The sequence below is a fragment of the Argiope bruennichi genome, chromosome 10 (assembly GCF_947563725.1).
Source record: "Argiope bruennichi chromosome 10, qqArgBrue1.1, whole genome shotgun sequence".
Taxonomy (NCBI): domain Eukaryota; kingdom Metazoa; phylum Arthropoda; class Arachnida; order Araneae; family Araneidae; genus Argiope; species Argiope bruennichi.
Window position 1 is genome coordinate 61,099,586 of NC_079160.1, and position 25,468 is coordinate 61,125,053.

The 25,468-nt window shown below is 32.3% G+C and overlaps 1 protein-coding gene across 2 annotated transcripts in view; it reads right to left on the reverse strand.

Moving 5' to 3' along the window:
• Positions 1–25,468, reverse strand: part of LOC129989305 (nephrin-like) — an 827,768-nt gene that overhangs the window by 51,312 nt on the left and 750,988 nt on the right. For both annotated transcript variants that reach the window (XM_056097747.1, XM_056097749.1), the window contains exons 13-15: positions 16,619–16,862; positions 5,506–5,817; positions 2,479–2,757 (exon numbers count right to left, since the gene is read on the reverse strand). In XM_056097747.1, the coding sequence (XP_055953722.1) occupies positions 2,479–2,757; positions 5,506–5,817; positions 16,619–16,862 (835 nt within the window). The remainder of the gene's footprint in view (positions 1–2,478; positions 2,758–5,505; positions 5,818–16,618; positions 16,863–25,468) is intronic.

The window sequence follows — 25,468 nt, forward strand, 5'->3', positions numbered from 1 at the left end:
CTTTCTTTTCTTGCAAGCCAAAGCTTCTGTTATCTTATTATCATATATTTTTGGAACGTGTTTATCGCGGGAACAAAGTATGCGTATGCAAATTTCTTCGTAATAGGAAACGAGCGAAACGCTACGAGTGATACTAAAAGTATTGAGTAATTTGATAGTATTCAGACTAAATTGGGTTCTTTTATTTATTATTTTTTTAAAAAATAAAGCAAAAAAAGAAGAAAAAAGAGAGAGAGAGAGAAAGAAAAAGAATGTTCTTATCTGAAACCACAGTTCTTTTTTTATCGTCTGCTTTTAATTTTACTTTGTTTAAGAATTCAAAAAGCTTTGTGTGTTCCATCTTTTTAGATTAACTTTACCTAACGATTTTTACCTTTCTTTTTTTAAGTTTACAAAAAGTTAAAGCTGATATGGAAACCTGCAAATATTTAACGACATCATAGCGATAAAAATGCGAAATGGATTTTTTTTATTTTGATGTATAAAAAAATTTAAATTTTTTAAATTGAATTTTTTATTTTGATGTATATAAAAATTTTTTTGGGGCAAATTTATTATTTTTTAGCAGCCAATAAAATCAAAAAATGCAAGATGATGATTTTTACATTACATGGGGTTTCAATCAGGCGTAAGATAAATATGATTATTAGAAATATATTGTTTCTTTTATGTGTTTTTTCTTGCATTCTATGGTGCCGGCATTAGTATCATAAAACGAAAAAATTAGTTTCAATTAGTCTGGACCATTTTTTAATGTCAATAAACGAGTGACTTCTTTTCTAATAACCATTAATTTCCCTTTTACAGACATAGATTATTACACATTATTATCTTTTCCTTTCTTACGATGAATTGACTTTTTTTTCTGTTTTATCTATATGTTTTGAAACATATTTTAAAATCGTATTTCTTCCGCTAATTTTATAACAGAAAATACAACTTAACAAGTAATGTCTTATGGCATAATTTTTTAAGTAAATTTTAAAATAAAATCTTAGTTCTCCACCACATATTTAATGCAATAAAATAAACCCACTGGAGGGTCTTTCCAAAAATAACACATACGCTCTAATAGAGATATTATCTTTTTTTCTTCATGAAATTGTGGATTTAAAGTAAGGCAGAAAATGCTTTTTATTGCATTGGAGAACAATAATTAAGAAATATTAATCTTTGGCGTGAATTTAGCAATTTTACTGAATCTATCGTGTCATTCTCGGCGAGATCTTTTGGCGATTAATTCCTGACATTTAGCAACTGGCGTCCAAAAATTCAAGTTGTATTTTAGACGTATTATTCCCAACTTATTGGAACCAAAATCGGACACAGAACTACAGTTGTAGTCACAAAATCACGTACCAAATTTCATTTATTTAAGTTATCACGTTTTTGTATTACTGCAATTACATGTTTGTATAGAAGTACAGAAAGCAAACCCTCTTTATGGATTTTATTCCAAATTATATAGGCATTCGCCCTCTAAAACGGTAAATCTGTATAGCAATTTTATCCATCTAGTTTTCTTTTTTTTGCAGTCACCACGTCAATGCATTTTCAGACATCTGGACAGGCAGACTTCTTCTGATCGGATTTCGCTCAAAATTTGATAAAAAAAAAATTTACAAATTTTGTGTAAAGACCATGTATCGGTTAGCTGGAAACATTTTTGAGTTATTTTTGCTAAAGATAGATATAATACCAATTTTTTTTTTTTTTTTTTGCCGTCAAAAATTTCGAGATTCGTCAAAATCTCGAGTTGAGATGTTTCTGATTATTACAATACTTTTGCTTTATTTCGTGCCCAAAAAAATTGAAAATGGTTTCTCCGCTATTACACTAAATGAAATCAAATTAAATCTAATGTTTGAGTTGAATACTGAACATTTTCTCTACATAAGATAAAAACCAGCGTCAGTGGTCTCCCAAAATGTTTCTAGTATACTCTGTAATAAATTTATCATGCCACAGAATGCCACACACGGCTTCGGCGTATAATGGTTTCTTATTTCTAAAAGTACAGATCAACGGACGGTCAATTCCTTGTTAGATTTGGTTCAAAATTTGACAGGTGTCGGCACTAAAGATGTTAAAACTTTGAACCGAATTTCATATATCTAGCTCACTTCATTTTGTAGTTACCGTGTTAGTTGATATCCGAACAGCTCGACAGGCAGACTTCCTGTAAACAGATTTTACTCAAACTTTAAAAGAAATCTGCAAATTTGGCGTAAAGCCTGCATACCAAATTTCAACCTTCTAGCTCAAAGAATTTGTGAGCTATCTTTTTTATAGAGAGACATTATGCGAAAATGTATTTTTCGAACACAGGGTTGTCCAAAATGTGGAGATTCGTCAAAATTTCCAATTCAAAAATTTTGACGATTACTATACTCTCTCCATACGAGAAAAAAAAATGTATTTTATAGATTTTGATGAAGTCTGCGTGCCACCTAAATCTAAGTGTCACTCACGACTCACACTTGACTATGAGTTGAGCCAGCTGGACGGCCTCCGTCCCGATCCCGTTGAAGGCGACGCACTCGAATTCCCCGGCATCCTGCCTGGACACGTTGAAGACGCTCAGCACGGACTTTCCCTTCTCCACCGTCTCGTGGGTCCGGCTCATGTCGAATCCGGCCCTCCGCCATGTGATCATCCGGCTCACGAAAGGGTTGGCGATGGCCTCGCACTCGAACTCTGCCGTCTCTCCGCTTCCCACCACAACGGTCCGGGTCAGCTTGGTAATCCGGGCTGGATCTGAAAAAAAAAATGGCTTTCAATATTTAAAAATTTGGAGGTCTATTAATACGATTCCATTGATCGAAAAAAAAAGAAAAAAAAGAAAAAGAGAAAGATGTTTGTGGAACAATATATTTTCAAATCTATTACTGCGCGGTAGATTGGGATCCCATACAAAAAGATATATGAGGGAAAGCCCGAAAGTAACGAAACTTTGGCAATTTTTTCTTTCTAAGGTTTAGTAATGCTCCTAGTACCCAGCGCTGAATTAGTGTAGTCGGCAACACTTCTATGCAACGTGTCACTCTTGTTCCCGCGTTAGTCGTTGGAGAGTAGCAGACTGTTATATATGGCAGCTCCATTGTCGATCTGTACCAAAGAGGAAATGAGGGTAGTGATCCGCTTTTTGTTTGGGGAAGATTTACACTTGCTGAAATTATTTGTCGAATGCAAACGCAGTATGGTAACAGCTGTTTATCTCAAAGCAAGATCTATGAATGGATAGAGCGCTTAAAACGGGGGAGGACTTCTTTATGCGCGACGAAAGATCGCGAAGGCTATCGACATCAACCACTGAGGACAATTTGGAGGTCGTTGAGGGTATATGGTGACGGAAAATAGACGAATCGAAGTAGACGAAATCGTTAATATTTTACAAATCAGTCATGATTCAGCGTATTCATTAAGATAACGCTAGGTCACATTCTACCTAACGAACGGCTGAAACAATAAAGGAGTTGGCATTCGAAGTACTGGAACACCGCCATAGAGGTCACACCTGGCTTCAAACGATTTTCATATGTTTGGATCATTGATTGAAGAAAACGATAATAGGAAGAAAAATTGCAATAAATGATGGTCATTGATGCGGTGCAAATTTCGTTACAGATACAACCGCATTTTTTCCCCGAAGGAATAAAAAAACTTTTGAAACATTGGGAAAAGAGTGTTGAAGATCACGTAGTTATGTAGAAAAATAATGTATGTTTCAGTTTTCTATCATTAGAATAAATGCACCTTTTTTTTCAAAAGTCCCTTTACTTTTTGACTCTTCCTCATATATTAGTGGACTCTCTGGAATTCAATCCAATTGTAATTTACTTCTGCTTCGTTAAAAAAAAATCTAGAATCTAAACTCTTGAATTATTTTTTATATACCAAATGCGGTAGAGCATTAACTTTGAATGCTCTCTGATTGAATTAGGAAAGAGTTAGTGGTAATTCACTCAGCACAATCAAGTCATAAATAAACAAGATGAGAATAGTGTCTTGTGCTGGAGAAATCCACGACTACTTTGATAGTGCATTCTGAAATTAGCCTACTTATATGTTGTTTTGTCTATTGTTGATCATGTACGCTTTGCCCTATCTAAAGCTATCATTATGTTGTACCAAGTAATCATGTTGAAGCTTGATTCGCGTGAATGCATGAATTCTTGTTGTAGCACAATAACATTATTAACTCAGGATATTGTTTCCATGGTTAAAAATCAAGTCAAAGATGATTCCGTCTAAAGGTAAAGACGACAAGGCCTCGCTAGATCTGGTATCACACGCAGACGGTGCTACTGCACTTGAACAGAAGCTATGTTGCGTGATAACATTATGTCTTTGCGTTTCTGGCGTAACATCGCATCGTCAAGAGGTTTAGTTTCTTGCCCCAAAAGATGATAGCCGATTTTTTTACTAATTAAGTTGTTGCATTTCTAATTGAACGCCAATTAAATATTTCTTTTAAGTTTATTGGCTTTGTATCTGATCAGTAATTTTTATATTTCGCACATTTTTTCACTAATTTTTTCAGAAAATTTGAATTATTGGGAATTTTGGTAATCTTGAGGTTTGTATCACCAAGATTTCCCTATATTACGAAATTTTACTAACAGTTATAAAGTATTTTTGGTAATGTAATAAATTGTTTTCTATGAGGTGAATAGAGATAACATAAAATATTCCATGCAAACAGTTTTCCAATCGAGGACTATAGGTAGTCCTAGATAATGATTGATGATGAAAAACTCAACAATTGGTTATAAAATTCAGTTACATTAATACTATATTTATGGAAATTGATTTGATGGGTTACATAATTCCAGCATATATCATAAAAAATTATTATTTGAAAATAAACATATAAAAAAATAAACATAAATAAATTGCTGGTGATATATAATAGTTCGGAACGCAAATTTTGCTGCAGCCACCGTTTGAAAACATAGAACATCCTGTGAAAATGTGATAGTTTAACCCATTAGCTGCTATGATCCCTATTTGAAGATTTTGGAATTTTTATGTACACCACTCGGTGCCAAAAATGTATTTAGTACATCTGACAGTTTAGTTTTCTTATATTATATATATAAGTCATTATTATGTGTAACAGAAAGTATGTATTCCATACTTCGTTTCTTTACACCAAGCGAACCAATTTGAAATTTTTGAAATTGAAGGAACAGAATTGTCATATTTGAAGCATTATATTTTTGGTTTTTGTATCATGATGAAATACCGCATATAAATATGTAATTTATAGATTATTATAACGATCTGTTAATCTTTTGCTTTTTATTGAAATGAATTTGCTGGTCATTTTATAAAGATACACATTATTAAAAACATCAAATAATTTCAAAAACAAAGCATAATTTGAATATAATTATACATTTACACAGCTTTTTGTGCATATGTATAGATTATCCGTTCAAAAGTTTAAAAAAAATAATAGTTAATAGCTTAAGATAAATATTGAGAAGCAAAAATACTCACAGATTACATTGATGTTGACCGTCGTCCACGTGACACCTTCCGTGTTAGCTGCTTCGCATCCATACTCGCCACCATCCTCTCTTGTGACGTCGGTGAGTTCCAGAAGAGGTCCCCTGTAGACTGCCCTATGCCCGTACCTCGCACCGCTGGGTCTCGCACTGCCATCGGCCATGTCCAGTAGGGGCAGGCCGTTTCGGGTCCAGGAATAAGTGACTTGTGGGGGATTAGCCTTAGCTGTCAAGTTAACTACTGTCGATTCGCCTTCAAGAACATCAAAGCGTTCTGCTGGCGTCAAGAGAAATTCGGGTTTATCTGCGAAAATTATGGAAAATAATTATGTGATGTTGAGAAAATGCATTCATGAGTCATTTTTGGAAAAGTGCAAAAAGTATGGAAATATGGAAAATGATCATTTGATCCTGAGAAAACATATACGCCAGTCATTTTTGGAAAAGTACAAAAAAAAAAAAAATGAAAACAATTATTTGTCGCTGAGAAAATGTTTGCATTTTTGGAAAAGTGCACAAAAAATGAAAATAACGAAAATAATTATTTGACGTTGAGAAAATATATGCTTGAGTCATTTTTGAAAAAGTGCAAAAAAAAAAAAAAAAAAAAAAAATGAAAATGTAGAAAATAATTATTTGACGCTGAGAAAATGTACGCTTGAGTCATTTTTTGGAAGAGGCACAAAGTATGGAAATATGAAGCATAATTAAGTGACGCTGAGAAAATCTATGAGTGAGTCATTTTTGGAATATTGCAAAAAAAATCATTATGTGAGAAATATAAATTACAAGTACTAAAAATAGTGTTCTGGTACTGCAAAATTAAATTAATGAAAAGAACGATTTATTATTTCTTGGCACTTAAGCATGTTAAAAATAACTTTATTTCGTTTCGAACATTTTTATTTAAAAAGTACACGATCAATGTTTCAAACACATTGCAAACGTTCAAACATGATGCATTTTACATTATTCTATTCGCGTTTATAATTTACTTTCTTATCTCTTGCTTTCCGACAACATTTGTATATTTCATTTTAAAATCCTCTTAGTTTCTCAAAATTAATTCACTGTATCACAAGCTCAAATTCATTGCACTACAGAAAGCTGAGTAATGGATCACCAAATTATGATTACTTATTAAGACCACCAAATTATAAATGGTAATGAAACGAAATGAAATTCTACAATTAAACAAAATAATAATTGCGGAATCTAATATTTACTAGAATTAGATGTTTGAAGAGTTTTAACTCGAGAATTATTTATTCATACCTTTAAAATACCCATCTCAATTTTTGGAAGGCACTTCATACGACATTCAAACCTGATTACAATTTATTTTCTTATTCCCTAACTTATACGTTTAGTTTTGAAACACCCTGTATATCTGAAGCAACCATCCTAAATTAAGTGAGTCGCAGACAATTAAGCGTCTGGCGAAAAAGACAAAAATCATAATAACTTTTAATGAAACGAATGACGCATTTTACATAGAATTAAATATTTGAAAGAGTTTTCCCCAAAGTGAATCATAAGTAGTCTGAGGTCGTTTGACATTAGATATGCCCACTGCAAGCCCTTCTACGGCTTTTAATTCCAGTAGGAAGAGACGTCTTCTCTGATATTAGAATAATGAAACAAGAGACTTATTTCTTCAATAATTAAATTTGAGATTTGACTGCGTAAGATTGGAAGCTTGTTATCTAAGAAGATAAGTTTGGAAGCGGATTCTTTTCCATTTGAACATTTCGTCTGCCAAATACTACATCCAAGAGCATTAAGGATTAAATCTTTCCATATATTTTGTGTTTCCATCAGACGATCACTGATCCTACTTAATTCTTAGAACGAAGACTATTTTCACAAATTAAACATTCCCTCCCTTGAGCTGAGGTGGTACGATTAATGTTACTTTTAAATTAGGTTTCTTGGAAGTGTTCTTCAATTTTTACCGCCATTTTGGAACGTTGGGGCTTCATGTTACATTAAACAAGGGCTATAATTATAAAGGAATGGAGGGGAAAATATAAAAAAAACAAACAAGCAATCTTCTTATGCACACAAGTTGGAAGAGATTTTGATAGAATAGGAACTATTTTTTTTTAATCCCTTAGACGTCAGCAGTCAATTTTGTTTCTTGAAAATAAGAAGGAAAGGGGATTCTCACAATCCCTTGGATTAAGAAAACTGAATTAACTAATTAAAAATTGTTTCAGATAATTATATATTGATAATGAATTTTCTACTTAATTTTTCATAATTTCAGCAAAATTCTAATTTTGATTTAAAGTAAATATTAATGAGCTCTTTACTGGTGCAAAAGCCGTTGTTAGCGCATAATCTATATTCCTCTATCTTGCTAATAATAAAGGCAAATGTCTGCGCGTTGGCGCTCAATAAAGTAGGCCATTTGATCCATAGTTATCAAATTTCGTACAAATATTCTTTGAGAAAGGATGAGAAAGTGTACTTCAGTTCAATAGTTTAAAATTTTTTTAATTCATTAAAATTAAACGAAATTTTGGCTTTAATTCATGATAATTTTCTCAAATGTTATTCAACAAAATTGATATTTACACTATTTTAAGATTAAAAAAATCAATCATGATAACTAAATACCAGTTTAGTTACATGGTAATTTGCTCGAATTTTAATAATAAATTTTTTTGCATAATTATTAACAATGTATTTCATTTTTATAATGAAATTCAAACTGCTTTAATCGTTTCATTAAATATTTGATCATGTGACATTATCCATTGTTAAAAGCCGAGAAGGATCGATTCTGGTAACAATTTGTGCAGCTTCCATAAGGAATCAAGACAAGAAATTACATCATCACAAAAGATAATGTGCTATTATAAATAGATTATCCAGGCACTTAAGCTTTTAAGGGGACGGACATTTTTGAAAATTAGTTGAATATTTGTATTTTGAATTTTTTTTATGTATATGTATTAAATATAAATACGCCAAATTTCTTTTTAAAAACTTTTTAAAACGAAATATTATTTTAAAAAAATAAAAAAAAATATATTTTTTTAAAATTTCACAATATTTTAGACGACTCAATATTTAATTTTTTTTCTCTAATTTTTTCTTTATTACTCAATATAAATTCATTTGAAATAAAACTGTATGATTTTGTAATTCCAACTAAATGCTAATTTTTTAGAAATATTTTTATGCACAGTTATTGCATTTTCATAAGAATTTTGTTTTTCGGAACTGAAATTGGCTTTTAACTATCTAAAAAAAACCCTCGAAATATAAAATAATACCTTATTTTCTTTTAATGTTTAAAAGGATTTTTTATTTTCAATTCTATTTCATTTCTTCAAGAATTCTTCGTTTAGTAAAATTCTGACTTTTTTTAGAATGTGGAGAATTGACATAGAACATCGTCATACTGCGTATCGGGAGAAGGGGGGAGGGGTAGCCAAATTAGGTTAATTTTTTTACGTTAACATTATGAACAGAATTCGTTTTATTTTTTTTATACGAAGTATGGAGAAAATATTATAATCGTCAAAATAAGATTCGTCAAATTATATACATATATAATTATATCAAATTATATAAATATTATAATCGTCAAAATTTCGACAAATCTCCGCATTTCAGAATTTCCTGCGTTCGAAAAATACATTTCTGAGAAATGCCCTGTCTGTCTGACACAGATAACTCTAAAGCGTTCTAATATAGACATGTGAAATTTGGTGTACAGTCTTTATACCAAATTCATATATTTCTTGCAAAGTTTGAGCAAAATACGTTCACAGGAAGTCAATCGGAAGTCGAACAGGAAGTTTTAAAGTAAGTTAGCACGATAACGACAAAACAAAGAGAGCTATATAGATAAAATTTAGTACATAGACTTTGCATATATAGTGTAGACATATCTAAATCTGAGTCAAATTCAATAAGGGGTTGATTAGCTGTTGGTCTGTACTTTCAGATACATGTAAATGTTATAACTGAAAAACACATTGACTTAAATATATAAATTTTGATATGGGATTTTGTAACTACAATGTAGTTTTACATTGATTTTTGCTCCATCCTGTTGGAAAAAAAACAGATCTAAAACACAAATTAGATTTTCAGATACTATTAACCACATATCAGAGATGAATCGCCAAATAATTCGCCAAGGATGCCACGATAGATTCAGGAAAAATTCTAAATTCACGACAAAGGTTAATATTTCGTTACTATGGTACACCAATGCCACGCAAAGAGCTTTTTGTGATAACACTTGTGTTAGAGAGTATGCGAGAAATTTCTGGAGAGATCGCTTCCGATGATTCAATTTTATCACTTTCTCTTTTTTTAGTGTGCTTCTATTTTCCATTGTTTTGTTATAATTTTAATAATATATAGTTTATCAAGCTATATTGTTATTATGAAGAAAAATTCACACGCTAAATCTTCGTTATTATTTTTTACTAATGTTTCATAGCTTTGTTTTATGCTTTGTGGCTTTGATTTCTCTGATATTCATCATTTCGAGGGCAACGCCGTGAGTGCTCTGCTAGAAACAGATAAATACTAAAGAAAACCAGCGGAAGTGGTCCCGCCAAAACTTTCTCGCTTACTCTCTAATAAACTTGTTGTGCCAGAGAACGCCTTACATGGCACTGGCAACAATATTTACGGAATATTAACTTTTGGGGGTAAATTTAGTATTTTTACAGAAACTATCGTGTTGTCCTTGGCGAGTTATTTGGCGATTAATCCCTGGCATGCGTTAATAGTATCCAAAAATCGAATCTGTGTTTTAGACGCGTCTTTTTTCAACCAATTGAAACAAATTTTGACACAAAACTGCACCTGTAGTCACAAAATCCCATACTAAATTTAATATATTTAAGTCATTGCTCTTTTGAATTATTGCGTTTACATGTTTTTGAAAGTACAGATCGGCGGTCCGTCAACTTCTCCTTGGATTTGGCACAAAATTTCTCAGTTATCTACACAACAGATATTAAATCTGCGTGCCAAATTTTATTTATTTAGCTGTCTTCCAAAAATCGAATTTGTGCTTTAGACACGTTGTTATCAACCGATTGCAACAAAAATTTGACACAAAACTGCGTTTGTAGTCACAAAATCCCATACCAAATTTGATATATCTATGTCATTTAGTTTTTTAATCATCGTGTTTACTTATATCTGAAAGTACAGAGCAACAGACGGTCAACCTATTGTTGCTTTTCGCTGAAATTTTGGCAAGAATCTACTTTATTGATGTTAAATCTGTGTGCCGAATCTTATCTATCTAGATCTCTTCATTTTGTAATTATCGTATTAACTTATATTCTAACAACCGGCCAGACGAACTTCTTCTGAACATTTTTTACTCAAAATGTTATAGAATTCTACGAATGTGGTATTAAGACCTTATATCAAATTTCAACCGGGTTTTTGAATTATCTTTGTCACAGACAGACAGACGGACATTTTCCAAAAATGTATTTTTCGAACTCGGGGAGGTCTAAAACGTGGAGATTCGGCAACATCTAGTTTTAGAATTTTTTGATGTTTACTATACTTTATACTACATATATAAGATAGTAAAAAGTGTCTTTGTCAGAATTGCTGAGCTAATAGTCTGCTTATCAAAAGAATATGACAGAATTTGGCTTTCTTCCAATCTTTTCTTCTCACTATTTTTATTGTTGTTACATTTTCGATGTCCTTTCCAAATTGTTTTGCTTTATGATCTATTTTTCAATCATTTCGCATTAAGATTCAGAGGGAAATTACATCATGTGTCTGTAAAGAAACTGTCCAATGTCTTTATTTTGTTTGAAGATAACTATTTTATTTTCGTTTTGACTTTATCTACTGCACATCTTTCTTTCTTGGAAAGAAGGTATGAGAGATTCTGCGATGCAAAAGTCATTATCTTCTAATTACCACCTACTTTCTTTACTCCTAATTCTCCATCTCTCGAATCACATCAAACGACGACAAAGCCATCAAAGGAAGGGCGGCACTCAATCCAACTAAAAATAGCCTTTACTTATCAGATCAAATTAAAACCCAATCCAAAGAAGACAGGCAGACGATCAGGTAAAAATCCCTTTTAATGCGTGTAACACTAACTTCAAAAACCTTTTCTTTCTGTGCCCCAGCCACGTATCCCTTGTAGTAGTTTCCCGTAACGAAATTTCGCGCAACCCGCTTTGATGAGTAGTCAGCAAAAAGTTTGGTACGCATTGACTTGTTCGACACGCCCACCCCCCAGAAAATAGTTCTTCCGGATGCTCCTGCTAATGAAACTGTCGACAGGAATTTCCAAGAACCACCGGCTCCTTTTCCGCTGGCTTCTGCTGCTGCTAGCCTGGATAACTTTGTTGGGGGATGGAGTCAGCCCACGTTTTGCTTAGTTTTCTTCCTATCTTCTTATCCACTTGTTCTTTTTGTTCGTTTCGATCGTCTGTTTGATTCGCTGGAAGGCATGGTGTCTTCTTCTTCCTCTTCTCGGTCGCGGTGCTTTTTTTTGCTTTGTGTTGGTGTTAGGAACTTAGGCTAATTTTCAGACCACAGAACGAAGAAGGAGAATTCTGTACTTATCTTCTAACACGTGTTCTCTCTTCATTTGCTCCGGTCTCTTTTATTTTACTTGGAAGGGCACTTTAATCTGTCTAGACGTTCAATGAAATTGATCTTTTCTGGTAAAAAGAGCAATGGCGATTTGAACCGTTTGTTGCGGAATATTAGATAAGATATTCAAGCGATAATTTTTTTCGTAATATAATCCACATAAGTAAAAACTGAAAGATAATATTTTGTGTGTTTTTTAGAATTTACAATAAATAATAATAATCTTGAATACATTTTCTTTGAATTTTGAATATAAGAAAAAATATTTAATGAATGTTCTAAAGTTCTGCTGCCAATTAATTAAATATTTAATTATTTTTAACTAAGATTTATGCTATTATTACCATTATGTTTACCATTGGTAAAATTATGTAGTTTCTGTTACATTTCTATTCGCCTATGATTCAGGATGTTAGATAAGATATTCAAGTGATAGTTTTTTTTTGTAATGTAATCCACATAAATAAAACTTGAATGATATTTTTTTTGTGTGTGTGTCCTTTAGAAATATGAGGTTCCGAATAAATTTTCTTCAAATTTTGAAATTTCTAATACTATTTAGTATATGCTAATTTCTATATATTTCTATACAAGTATAATTAATTACATTTGAAATTTCTAATTCTATTCGAATACTATGGAAGAATTTTAGTGAATGTTTCGTTGACAATTAAATTAAATAGTTAATTAGTTTTTAACTAAAAATTATGTTTCTATTGCCATCATATTTCTGTTGGTAAAATTATGCTGTTTCTATTGCTATTACATTTCTATTCATCTATGATTCGAGATATTAGATAAGATATTCAAGTGATAATTTTTTTTCCTAAATATAATCCATTTAAGTAAAACTTGAACGATATATTTTTGGTGCGCCCTTAAGAAATTTGAACTGTTGAATAAATTTTCTTCAAATTTTGAATTCAAATACTATGATGTATAGGAAAAAAATTTAGTGAATGCTTATGGTTTATTTGTTTTCCAAATTTCTTTAAACATGCCAATGTTTTTTTTTTAAATTAAAGATATTACTTTATAATTTGAAGAAAGAAGTATTTGAAATCCTGTGCAACATTTGTTAGGAAAGAACATGTCATTCAAATATTAATAATTTATCTTGGCACTTTAAGGAATGATCGAAATTTTTATATTCCGGGGAACATATACTTTACATTCATTCATGTAACAAACATGCAAAAAACCCGTTTTGGGTTGACAAATTTAATTACAAATAATTAAGTACACCACCATTTTGACGTAAACAAACATTTAAAAAGTTCCAATGACGATATCATTGCTTTCTTTCAGCAGGGTTTTTAAAATTATGCTGCCATTTTTCACCATAGATGACAGGTATTCAATAATGGAAAAACGGACTGGAAGCCCGTGAGTAATGAAATGCTGTTGTTCTCATTAAAAAAAAATAATAAAAAAAATCGTCGCAATATATCTTCCTTAATTATTTATACCAGGTTAATGTATGACACACGCCAGTTTTCTGGATCATAAAGCATATTCTATTTCAGAAATGTTATTTATGTGACAGCAAAATGATTAACTGCTGCGTGATCGCTTGTTAGAGACCATTAGGACAACGCCATTGTCAAGTTGATCTGAAACATTAAAAATGTTATATAACCTGAAACATTTCAGGTTGATTAATAGGTTGATAACACATAATGTACCATCCTGTTCTATAGTCTATTAGTTAACTAGCTGCCTTTGACGACTAGGTGGTTTGCCGGGAATATTGGCTGCATTTAATTTCATATAATTCTTTTATGCATAACTTGATGTATTCGTAATTCCGTCAACAAAGTATTTTTAAGCATTAAATTATGACAATAATTAAAACTGTGATATTTTAAAAATTTCCATTCGTTCTGTTTATTGTGCGCATGAAACTTCCATACAGACTTGAATCTCAGGACTTCGTGGTGTCATTAAAAATTTGTTTCTGATTTATCTAATACAAATTACACGGTGGCTTTGATAATAATGTTATTTCTCTTTCATATTCCCAATGTAAATTGCTCAGATGATGTCAGGATCTTTCTTCCTTAATTTTCAAATACGCAAGAGAATAGCGCTATTAAAAACGTGATGAAACAATGAAAGTGATTTCATTTTCAATTCAACAATGAAATCTATAATTGAAAATTATACAAGAATTTTTTTTAAAAAAATTGCAAATAAAGAAAAAATTTTATGACAACTAACTGACATCAATAGTTTTCTAAATTTTAAAATGGCATTAAATCAGTTTTTTTGCAATAATATTGCTGGGGATTACAATTGAAAAAAGCCGAAATCGAGCATTGCATTGATTAAAATTTCACACACAAAAAAGAAGAAATTCAAAAAAGAAAAAGAAATTGCTTCGAGGTTCCAAATTATACCTGTGCCAAACTTGGTACCTCTAGACTAAACCTATGAGGTATTCTGAGAAGAGCCAACACGAACGCGCTATTGTGCTTTTCGAGATTTTAGGTTTATACTGAGCTGTAACCAAGCTTTCACTTTGATCTATCCATTAAAGCATGTATACGATTATCATCTAAAACACTAAACATCTCGAATCTCAATGGAATCGTGCTTTTCAAAAAATGAACGCAAATGCTCTATACAATGTAAGTATCTGCCGTAAAGTATTTTATTTGCTTAAGTTGATTTCTTGTATTTTTATACAAATAAGCAACAATAAACAGAACTACTTAGAATAGGTACTCTTGTATCCAGTCATCCAAGCTCCACTACTCAATTGCCTCAAATCAATATTTGAAATCTTGTGACTGGGCAACCCTACTTTCTTTATAACATCTTTACATTAAGCCCTTACATTACGATTAAATTCTATTTGATTCTAATCTTAAAATTTATCTAGTAATCTTTATTGAAATTATAAAATTCCTCACACCAGACTAGCTTGAGTAGAGTAACATTTCAAGTTGTGAGCAGAAAAGTTTCCTTTCGATAAGTGGCATCTCATTTCAACTATTCTAGTGCAAATGGCGATGTGATCAATGTTTTCGAAAAAGTGGCTTTGAATGTTGCCAATCTAAGATTTCTAAAATTCTTTCATTCATGCTTTGAAAAGTAGAAGAGAGGATTATGTTATCATCCTTTACTGTAGTGTAATCCTTATCTATTTTCCAAAATCTATTTATCGTACAATCCTGTCTTCAAACATTTTGCAGACAGGATTGTAACTATATTTTACAGGATTATATTTCAATTCAATATGACAAATATGATGCAAAGACCACAGATGGATTCCTTCAAGGCATCACATGTTCTGTATTGTTATGTTTTTGCATATGTCTATGTGGTAGAATCGTCTCTATTTTCATAGTATTTAAAACAAAGCATCTTGCCGGCGTCCTGGCATAGGGGTAGCGCGTCTTCCCCGTGATCTGGGCGTCACGGGTTAGAGTCCCGGTTTGGTCATGGTTGTTCTTCCATTGTTCTATCTGCGAGATATGTAAATGTGCTCTCCTGTAAAAAGGGGTTGTGCAAGCGAATGAGTGATGCGTGAGTAGCAAAGTCGTACTCTTGGCTCTAGTTGGCACTACTATAAAAACAAGAGACGCTCCCCCTCCGGCTTAAAATCGCTTCTTCGTAACAGCGGGCTTATCCGTGGCCAGTGCCATAAGAAACAACAACAACAAAGCATTTTTCCATCCTATCAATCAGAGCCATATAATGCAGTTTATCATATGATTTATGTTATGTTTATCATATGATTGAAATGTTCGCAACTTTTGTCATAATTCTGTTAATTTTTTTTTCTTGCTTCGAGTAAGTGTGCTTAAATTTATAGCTTTGCAAATCATTTACGTTTGGTTTTAGTGTGCTTAAACTTGTGTACTTTTTAAAATTTTAACTATCATTATTTAATTGTCATTCGGTTTCTAACAAATAATAACATTGTTTGTTTCAGTAGCTCGAGACTACCACTGTCCGACGATTTTACCTAGCTAAGGGGTGAGGCGCGGAAGAATGAGCCATTGCGGGAATTCTTCGTTCTTGATTTTCTGTCCTGTCTTTACCATCTTTTTACACTTTGTTTTGACCTTAAGTTTTGTTTGGCGAATCATGGTCAATTTGAATAGATTCTTGAGCCATAAAATTTCAAACCGTGTCTGACCAAATCACTTTTTATACCATTCTAGAGCACCTTTTAGAATAAGTAAGCAAAGACGCACCAACTAAGAAAGAGGGGGTTTCTATATTCCGGATGGTAGACTTTGGAAACAAAATTACTTACATTGCGTTTATATCATATTTTAAAGCTAAATATGCAAGGGGACTAAAATCTAGAACCACACTTCGGGTGCTGTTTCCAATTTCTACCACTGGAGCAGAAAATATCATATTGTTCCTATGGTTTAGCTACGACACTGATATCAAATCAGTAATAAATGTGAGATCTCATATTGCATCCAATAATCGCCCCGAAAAAATGTTACAAACAAAACTGATATACTTACACAAAACTCTGAGTACAAATGTGTCGTGCACTGTCCTCCTCAGCACGTGATTGGTAGCCTGGCACGTGTACGTGCTCAGGTCATCAACGGAAGTGACGTTGAATCGAACTCTGTTTCGGGTAGATTTACCACCATGGTTGGAATCCACCACCCCTTCATGATGACCTGGAATGGACTCTCCGTCCTTCCACCATAAAACAGTTGCCTCTGGGTTACTGCTGGCTGTTTCGCATGTCAAAGTGACCTACGAATAAAGAAATTAAAATCATTCATCCTGCTCAGGATTCGACATTATTTATAATATGAACGCTTTATAAGGAAATGAAGCTTTTCTCAAGACCTTGATATCGAAGATTTAGATTACTTTTTACTTTCACCTATAGAGAAAATATAATAGTAAAAAAAAAAAAAAAATGAACTCGAGATCTTGACAAAACTCCGCGTTTTAGACCTCTCTGAGTTCTAAAAACACATTTTTGGAAAATGGCCATCTGTCTGTTACAAAGCTTTGAGCTAGACGGATGAAATTCGGTATATAGTCTTTACGCCGAATTTGTAGATATCTATCAAATTTTGAGCAAATTCCGAATCAATTATGAAGAATGTCTGTCTGTCCAGCTATTCGAATATAATTTAACACGATAACTACAAAACGAAGAGATCTATATGGATAACATTCGGTACACATGTTTAACATCTATAGTGCAAACACCTGTCGCACTTTGAGCCAGATCCGATGAGGGGCTGACCGTCTGTTGGTTTGTACTTTCAGAAACACGTAAACGCAATAACTCAAAAACGCAGGGAGTAAAATATATTAAATTTAGATGAGATTTTGTGATTATAAGGGTAACTTTTTAACAATTTTGTTTCGATAAATTGAGAAAAAAAGCATCTAAAATACAAATTCGATTATCGGATGTTATTAACAGTATGCCAGGGCTTCACCACCGAAAAAGAAACTCGCCAAGGATAACAAGATAGATTCAGTAAGAATGCTAAATTCACGCCAAAGGTTAATATTTCGTAACTATTGTACGCCAATATTATGAAAGGTGTTCTTTGGTGTAACATCTTTATTAGAAATTATACGAGAAAGATTTTGGGAAACTACTCCCGCCGATTTGATTTTCATATTATGTTCTTGATATGCATCTAACATTCTTGATATTATTGTTTCTTTTTATTTTTGATCAGCCGGCTTTGGCGACCATTGGTTAACTAGAAATACGATTGTGTTTGATTTCAATTAAGTCTTTTATTCATATAACTGGATTTCATAATTATCTCAATAGTGTATTTTGAAGCATCAATTAGTGACAGACAATTAAAGATGTTTATTTCAGTAATTTTAACACCTGTTCTTTTGTCGTGCGTTAACGTTTTAAATGGATTCGAGTCCCATTACATAATAGTGTGCTTAAACAGTTAAATATCTTTTCTCCTTTTGCTTTTAATACTAGAAGAAAATAAGATTAAATACTTGATGGGACAATGAATGCAGTTTGAATTTCATTACAGCAATTAAATTTGTTGTTAGAAATAACGCAAAAATTTATTTTAAAAAATCGTCAAAATTCAAAGAAAAAAAATGCACGACATTTACCGTGGTGTCATTAAATAGTATTTTTTTTTTAAAATTTTAAAATGTAAAAATTAGCTTCATGCAATAATATTTTCAGAAGTTATTATGAATAAACGCCAAAATTTCGCTCAATTTTAATTGATTAAAATATCAAAAAATTGATCCGAGCACTTGTTTCCATCCTCCAAGGTATATTTATACTAAATGTGGTAGGTCCAGATAAAAATCCGTTCTACGTAATGCCGACATGTTTTCTCATTTTCTCTTTTTATTAGTAGTAGAGATGTAAGATGATTGTCAGAAGAAAAGTTAACAAGAATTATTCAGGCCAATAAATTGTTCCTTTCAAGCAGCAATGTCTTCAAGAGCCAGGAAAAAGTGCCTAAATAAAAATTGGGGGCTATTTTTGTGAAAAAGAAGTTTTGTAAAGACATTGCATTATTCACCTTTTATACAATCCAGTGTTACAATTTAATTTAGTCATATTAGCATTCCTTTTAAAGCGACAATGGTGCTATTTTCTAAATTACGAAATGAGGTTAGATGACGAGGATGGCATCCGAGCTGGCACTTCACTTCACCATGACATCATTGGGTACACATTTGGCCTAGAAGGATTTAGGAAGCATGGTACCCGCTTACGCAACGGTTCTTCGGTGGAATCGAATCTAAATCTTTCAACCATGCCAGAAAACAGAACTACCCGAAGTCATAGAATAGAACACTATGATGTTTTACCATTATTATGCCACTATCAGGGTTAATTTCTAAATAGAATGCATGTGAGATAATAAGAATATGTTTAAAGTCTTGGACCATGACCTATATGGAACGGAAAAGAAACATACAGTGGGTACAAAAAGTATTTGCACACTTATATTTTTGTTTGTAATTCATAAAAAGAAATATTAAGAAATGCACAAATTCGTACTGCCAAACCAGAATAAGTTTAATCATATAAATAAAACAGAAAGAAAACACTAATATAAATAATAATTTTTTTTGTAACAAAATTAAAAGATCTCGTGTCAAAAAAGTATTTGCACACCCGCATGAATACAAAAGAAACATAATATATAATAAATTTCAAATAACTAATATTTAATATGCATTCCATTAGCATCAATTACTGCTTGTAATCTTGCTGGCATTGATTTAAATAAATTTTCTGTAACAATAGGGTCAGTATTAGACCACTTTTAAGGGTTTGTTTAAGTGCAGATTTGCTTGAAATCTTTTTTATTTTTAAATCCAAAGAATTCCACAAATTTTCCAAAGGATTTAAGTCTGATGATTTGTGGTGAAGTAATAAGTCTTCTGGGTACATTATAAAGAAAAAAAGTCTTGCTATACCCGCAATGTGCTTAGGATCATTGTCTTTCTGAAAATAGTACGAATTACTGATACCCAATTTTATTGCACTTTGTGGCAAGTTATTTCGCAACGCATCGGTATAGGTTCGAACTGTCATATTCTCATCAATGAAACATAAATTACAAACCCCTTTGCTAGCCATGAAACCCCAAACTATAACAGAGCCTCCTCCATGTCCATGTTTAACTGTAGGTAATACATTTTTAGTATAAAAAGCAGTGCAAGGCTTCCACCAAACTAATTTCCTGCCATCTTATTTAAAGATATTGAACTTACACTCGTCGGAGAATATGACAATTTTCCAGAAATCAATTGGCTTATTGATATATTCCTTAGCGAATTCAAGTCACTTCAGCCTATTTCTTTCATTTATGAAAGGTTTTTACCTTGGAGATCCCCCATAAATTTGTGCATCGCGCAAGACATTTCGAACACTTTGGGCATAAATTTGAATTCCAGATGTTGAAGCGACATCATTGGCTGATGCATCACACTAACAAATGGATTTTTTTATGCTTCTCTTATAATTTTTCGCTTTATTCGCTGTGAAAGTGTCTTTGGGCGTCCAGAACGCAGGTTATTTGATGTAGATCCTCTTTCTTTATGATGTTTTATAATGTACTGAATAATAGAGAAGCAAACATTTACTTTTTTACCTATTTTCGATAACTTAGGCCATTTTCACTAAGAGGAACAATTGTTTCTCGCAACGAAATCGGCAATTCAGATTTCGTAGTTGCCATCACAATTTAAAATCGACAATCAACTGATAAATCATTTCGAAAATACCTCCTTTTATAATCGTCTTACGTATGTTATTTATTGCGGGATGACCATCAAATAATTAGCATAAAAATGCAAATTTGTTAAAATTGAGTTGATTGTGCAAATACTTTTTTTGACATAAGATACTTCAATTTCGGTGCAAATTTTTTTTAATTCATATTATTCTATTTTTTGTTATTAGTTTAGATGAATAAGCTTATTTTGTTTTTAGAATGCCAATTTTTGTATTTCTTAATGCGTTTTTTTATACATTGTAAACAAAAATGTTTGTTTGCAGATACTTTTTGTACCCACTGTACGTCGATTCTGAAACCATCATTCTGAATACGTTCAAAGCTTAAATATCTATAATCCATTTGAATTCGAATTCTTGTACGATTTCCGACTGAATAACTAAACAGTCTTTCCTGAATAAGTTATGAGTTATGTGATGAATAATTCAAGCTTAATCGAAACGATAGTTGTTTTTATATGCGCGAAGACAAAACATAAGTGCATATCTAGAAAAAAAAACTACTTCTTTTACTATTCATGACTATTCATTATTATTCACTCACTATTTATTTTATTTATTTTCACTATTTATTTTATTTATTCTTTACTGTATAAAATAACCTTATTCTTACATTAGGTATGATTAAGTCCCGGCTTCAGTACAAGAAGATTCTTGGTTTAAAACTCGATTATACTAAATGCTCTCTTAAATGTGATCTCAGTGTATGTTAAATCCGACAACGACGATCCAATATTCACTCGCTGGTATGACACGGAAATCTAGAGAGGAAGACAAAAGAACCAGACACCACATGTGTATCAGCGCCAATGGGTCAAAATTACTTCTTCTCCTACTTTGTGTGCGCCTTTATTTTGTGATTCAGTGTTATTTAAACAAGTCACGTGGAATTGCAATGGGATATTCGGTACTGTACATTTTTAAATAAATAAATCAATAAGGTATTGTCCTATTGTATTATAACATGCATAATGAATAGGTTGATTGCAGGTGAGGCGAAAAAAGAACAAGCTTCTTCAGATGCATGGCTTATGAATATGGATCAGAAATGGAAATTTTTGTCCAAGCATGAAAACAACCATAGCGAATGTTGTTCGAAACTGTGATATCCATTGTTCATCTTGCATTGGGGTAGCGATTCTTCCGACGTTATTTTTAGTGCATAACAAAATTATTGTCTGGATATATTTCAAAGAATGTTGAATGTGGATGTTAGGAGGTAAATGTATCCCCACGAATATTTCAAATAATCTTTAAGAAGACAAACATGCTTGTTGACAATGCAGTTTACCTAATCTTTCACGCACAATATAGAAACATTTTTTTTTCTTCAATTTCATTTTTATTTATTTTATTTTATTTTTGTTGTTTAGATATCCACGGGGATAAAACAAAGATGTATATCCACAGCCTAAACCATTTTCACTTTCTTGTGTATGAAGTATAGAAAAAATACTATAATCGACAAAAATTCGAATTCCAGATTTTGACGAATCTCTACGTTCCAGATTTTCCCGAGACCGAAAAACACGTTTTTGGCATTATGTTAAGCTGTTTGTTTATGAATAGGAAAACTCAAAACCACTTTGAGCTAGATTTATAGCTACGATAATATTTGGTGCATGGATTTGAGATCAAATTTGCAGATTGCTTTCAAATTTTGAGAGAAATCCATTAAGAGGAATGTCTATTTGGTTGTTTGAATACAAGATACCTACAAATTGAAGAAAACTGGATAAATAAAATTTGGCACACAAATTTAATATCTAAAATGTAGATAGCTATCAATAATTGGATCCAAATTTATCAAGGGTATGATCATCGTGGCATTCAAACAAAAGCGATAACTCAAAAGTGCAAAGACTTTAAGTATATAAAATTTTGTATGTGATTTTTGACTACAATTGTGGTTTCAATCGGTTGAACAGAACCTTTCTAAAGCACAAATTCGATTTTCAGGTACTATTAATTCAGAATACTAATTTTCAGGTGGTATTAATCAGCATATCAGAGATAAATAAGGTCGCCAAGAAACTACGATAGATTCAGTAACTATCGTATGCCAAACATTATGTACATCATGCCAAAGATGTACACTACGTAACAATTGTACACTAATATGCCAGGAATTCACATCTTTATCCAAAGTCCACTTTTATGCATGAGGTGCCTCTTGTGATGACGCCTCTGTTATAGAGTAAGCCAGAAAATTTCGGTGAAACCACTTTCTCTAATTTATTCATAAATTTATATTCTAAGAAATGTTTGTTGCATAAAATAATTTATTCATTTCAAATTACATGACCAAAACTACTTAAACAATTTTTATTATAGTTTTAACAAGTTCACGTATGAAGCACACATGCTTAGGGCGCTAAAACCTATTATTATGAGAATCTGCTCTCTTCCGAACGTAAAAGTTTTGAAGTATCCACGCTTTTAAAACACCCACAGACTAACTGAAATCGAATATATACATCTCGATTGAACAAGAATAAAAGCCTGTTTATTATTTAATTTTCAAATACATCGGAGTTTATGAAAAAATGATTGATTTAAACGCATTTTAACATTAACTTGAAAATTTAATTAAATTTACAGTATTATTTTAATTATTTACATTAAAAACAATTAATTATTTTTTAATTGCAGCGTGTCCCAAGTGTTCCACAGCGTCAATAAGCAACAAACATTTCAATTCAAATATTAGTCAAATGGTATAAAACCTTATAAACAAAAAACAAAACAAGAAAAATATTTTTAATGCTCATCATCTTTGGATAAACGAGACAAAAAACTTAAAAACATTCCATTACAAACTTATTTTCAAAATATGGTAATAATTACTGGTAGTTAACAATTTCTACAGCTGGACATTAAATGATATAGATGAATGGGTTAGCTAAGTAAACAGATAATCAGATGCCGTTTGAATTACTTAGCAATCTAAAGACAAGAGCCAGATGTTTTATGCAGGACGAATGTTAAACAACTTATAAATATTGGATCAGAAATGGCGATTTATTTAAATGGCTAGAAACATGTGGATTTTCATTAGCAGAAAACATATTTTCTATCCCAGGGGAAAGTGGGAAAAGACTTAATCAAGATGGAAGTTTTCCAAATTTTGATGCACAACAGGCACAACGATCCCATTGATTAACGAGCCGAAGGATTCCTTGTTCCCAGAATTCCTGTGGCTGTAACGAGACCCAGTCCTTCACAGCATCCTTGAGTTCACCGTCCGAGTTGAAGCGCTTCCCTTTCAGATGTTATTTCAGAACCATTAACTCCGATGTGTACTGCGAGACACTGCGAATCTACGCAGGTCCATCAAGAACAAAAGACCGGGGTTTCTCACGGAGGGTATGGCTCTGCTCCATGATAAAGCACGTCCAGACGTCTTCAGGGTCACACACGTGGAACTAGCCAAGTTCAAGTGGGAGCTGCTTCACCATCCGCCCTACAAACCGGACATGTTGCCCTGCGATTTTCATATGTTGGTTCCTTGATAAAAACATCTGAAAAAGAAGCGTTTCAACTCGGACGGCAAACTCAAGAACGCTCTGAAGAACTGGGTCTCGTCATGGCCACAGGAATTCTGGGAACAAGGAATCCTTCGGATCTTTAATCAAGGAATCGTTTTGCTCAGGCCTATGGTGTATACTTTGAATAAAGTCTTCGTTTATATCCACAGTGTCGTTTCGTACCTTTTCATTAGAACACCGCTTGTGTTTTGGCTTATATATAAGCATAGCAGTTTCAAGAAAATATAAATTCAACATAACTCAACAGCGCATGTACGTATGTAATAGCATTTGAAAATGTACATAGCATTATTTGATAAAGGTAAATCGAATGCAGTGCAAATAATCAAATCTTTGGATTATTTAAAGTAAGTGTTAAAGGATTCTGAAGTTACACATACTCGCATGTTGCTATTCGGGCTACTGCATTTATATAATTTTGAATTTGCATTAAATTTATCAAGAGCTCCCTTTTAAAAATTAATTCCGTCACAAAGTTCCTATAGCAGCCTTCTTCCGTTTGTAACCTTATGTTCTAATGGTAAAAATGACTTGTTTTTGTATGATTAACCTATTCTTAATGTTTGCAAACGATTTTTCGTGATACCTATATAACAACTGTTTCATATTACATATACGTACACAGTGTTAATTTAGGGTTTTATATTCCTGGTAAAATAATTTGATTGTCATAAACATCTTCTTATAGTAAATTATCACGCACATGAACTTCAAACAATACAATGAAGCAGAAAGAATATACAAAATCTGGATAAAATGAAGATGCTAACTTTCCTGCCGGAAAAAAACCCCTAATCGAAAACATAGTTTTGCCTAAGCTCCTTTTTGTTCTCAAGGGCTGTGTTCTAGAGTTTTCCGGAAAGAAAATATTTTCCATCTCTTTAATTGCCTTTGTCCGGAATCAAGTGCACTAGAGATAAAGCAATAAAGACCGTTAAGTACTTGTACTTTAGAGACCCTTTTTTCCGTTTAAAAATAGAGTTGGGAACGGAAAAATGTTGTCCTTTTTTTATTACACTTTTCTTGTTCCAGATGCTAACAACTATGTAGAATATGGTATACGATCGTACCAGAAGGGGCAGGAATTCCGTTCAGATAGTATTAATTGGAACAAAAGGTCTTGGTACAGTTGGAAGACCAATTATGTTTCATGTTTTTAATTACTTGATTAATGAAAGAATTCTAACGTTTATTGTATTGTTTCTTGCGCATTAATTAATTTATTGTGCCATGAAACGAAATATATTTTCTTTTCAGTGTGAAACTCGCCAGATGATTTAGTATTGTATCTAACAGATATATAATTATCTAACAAATAATGTATCCTTCCTTTTATATACAAGGTGGTCAATATTACCCCCCCCTACTCTGAGCTCTCCATGCAGCGAACTAATAAATGTAAAGGCTCCCAAATTATCGAACATGCTATTCAAGACACAGGGAGACCGATTACGCAAAAAAAGTTCCAAAAACACCGATAGATGGCGCTGTGCAACAGAAAATATGCTAAAAAGAATCAAATAATCTAAAAAATCAAACAAACA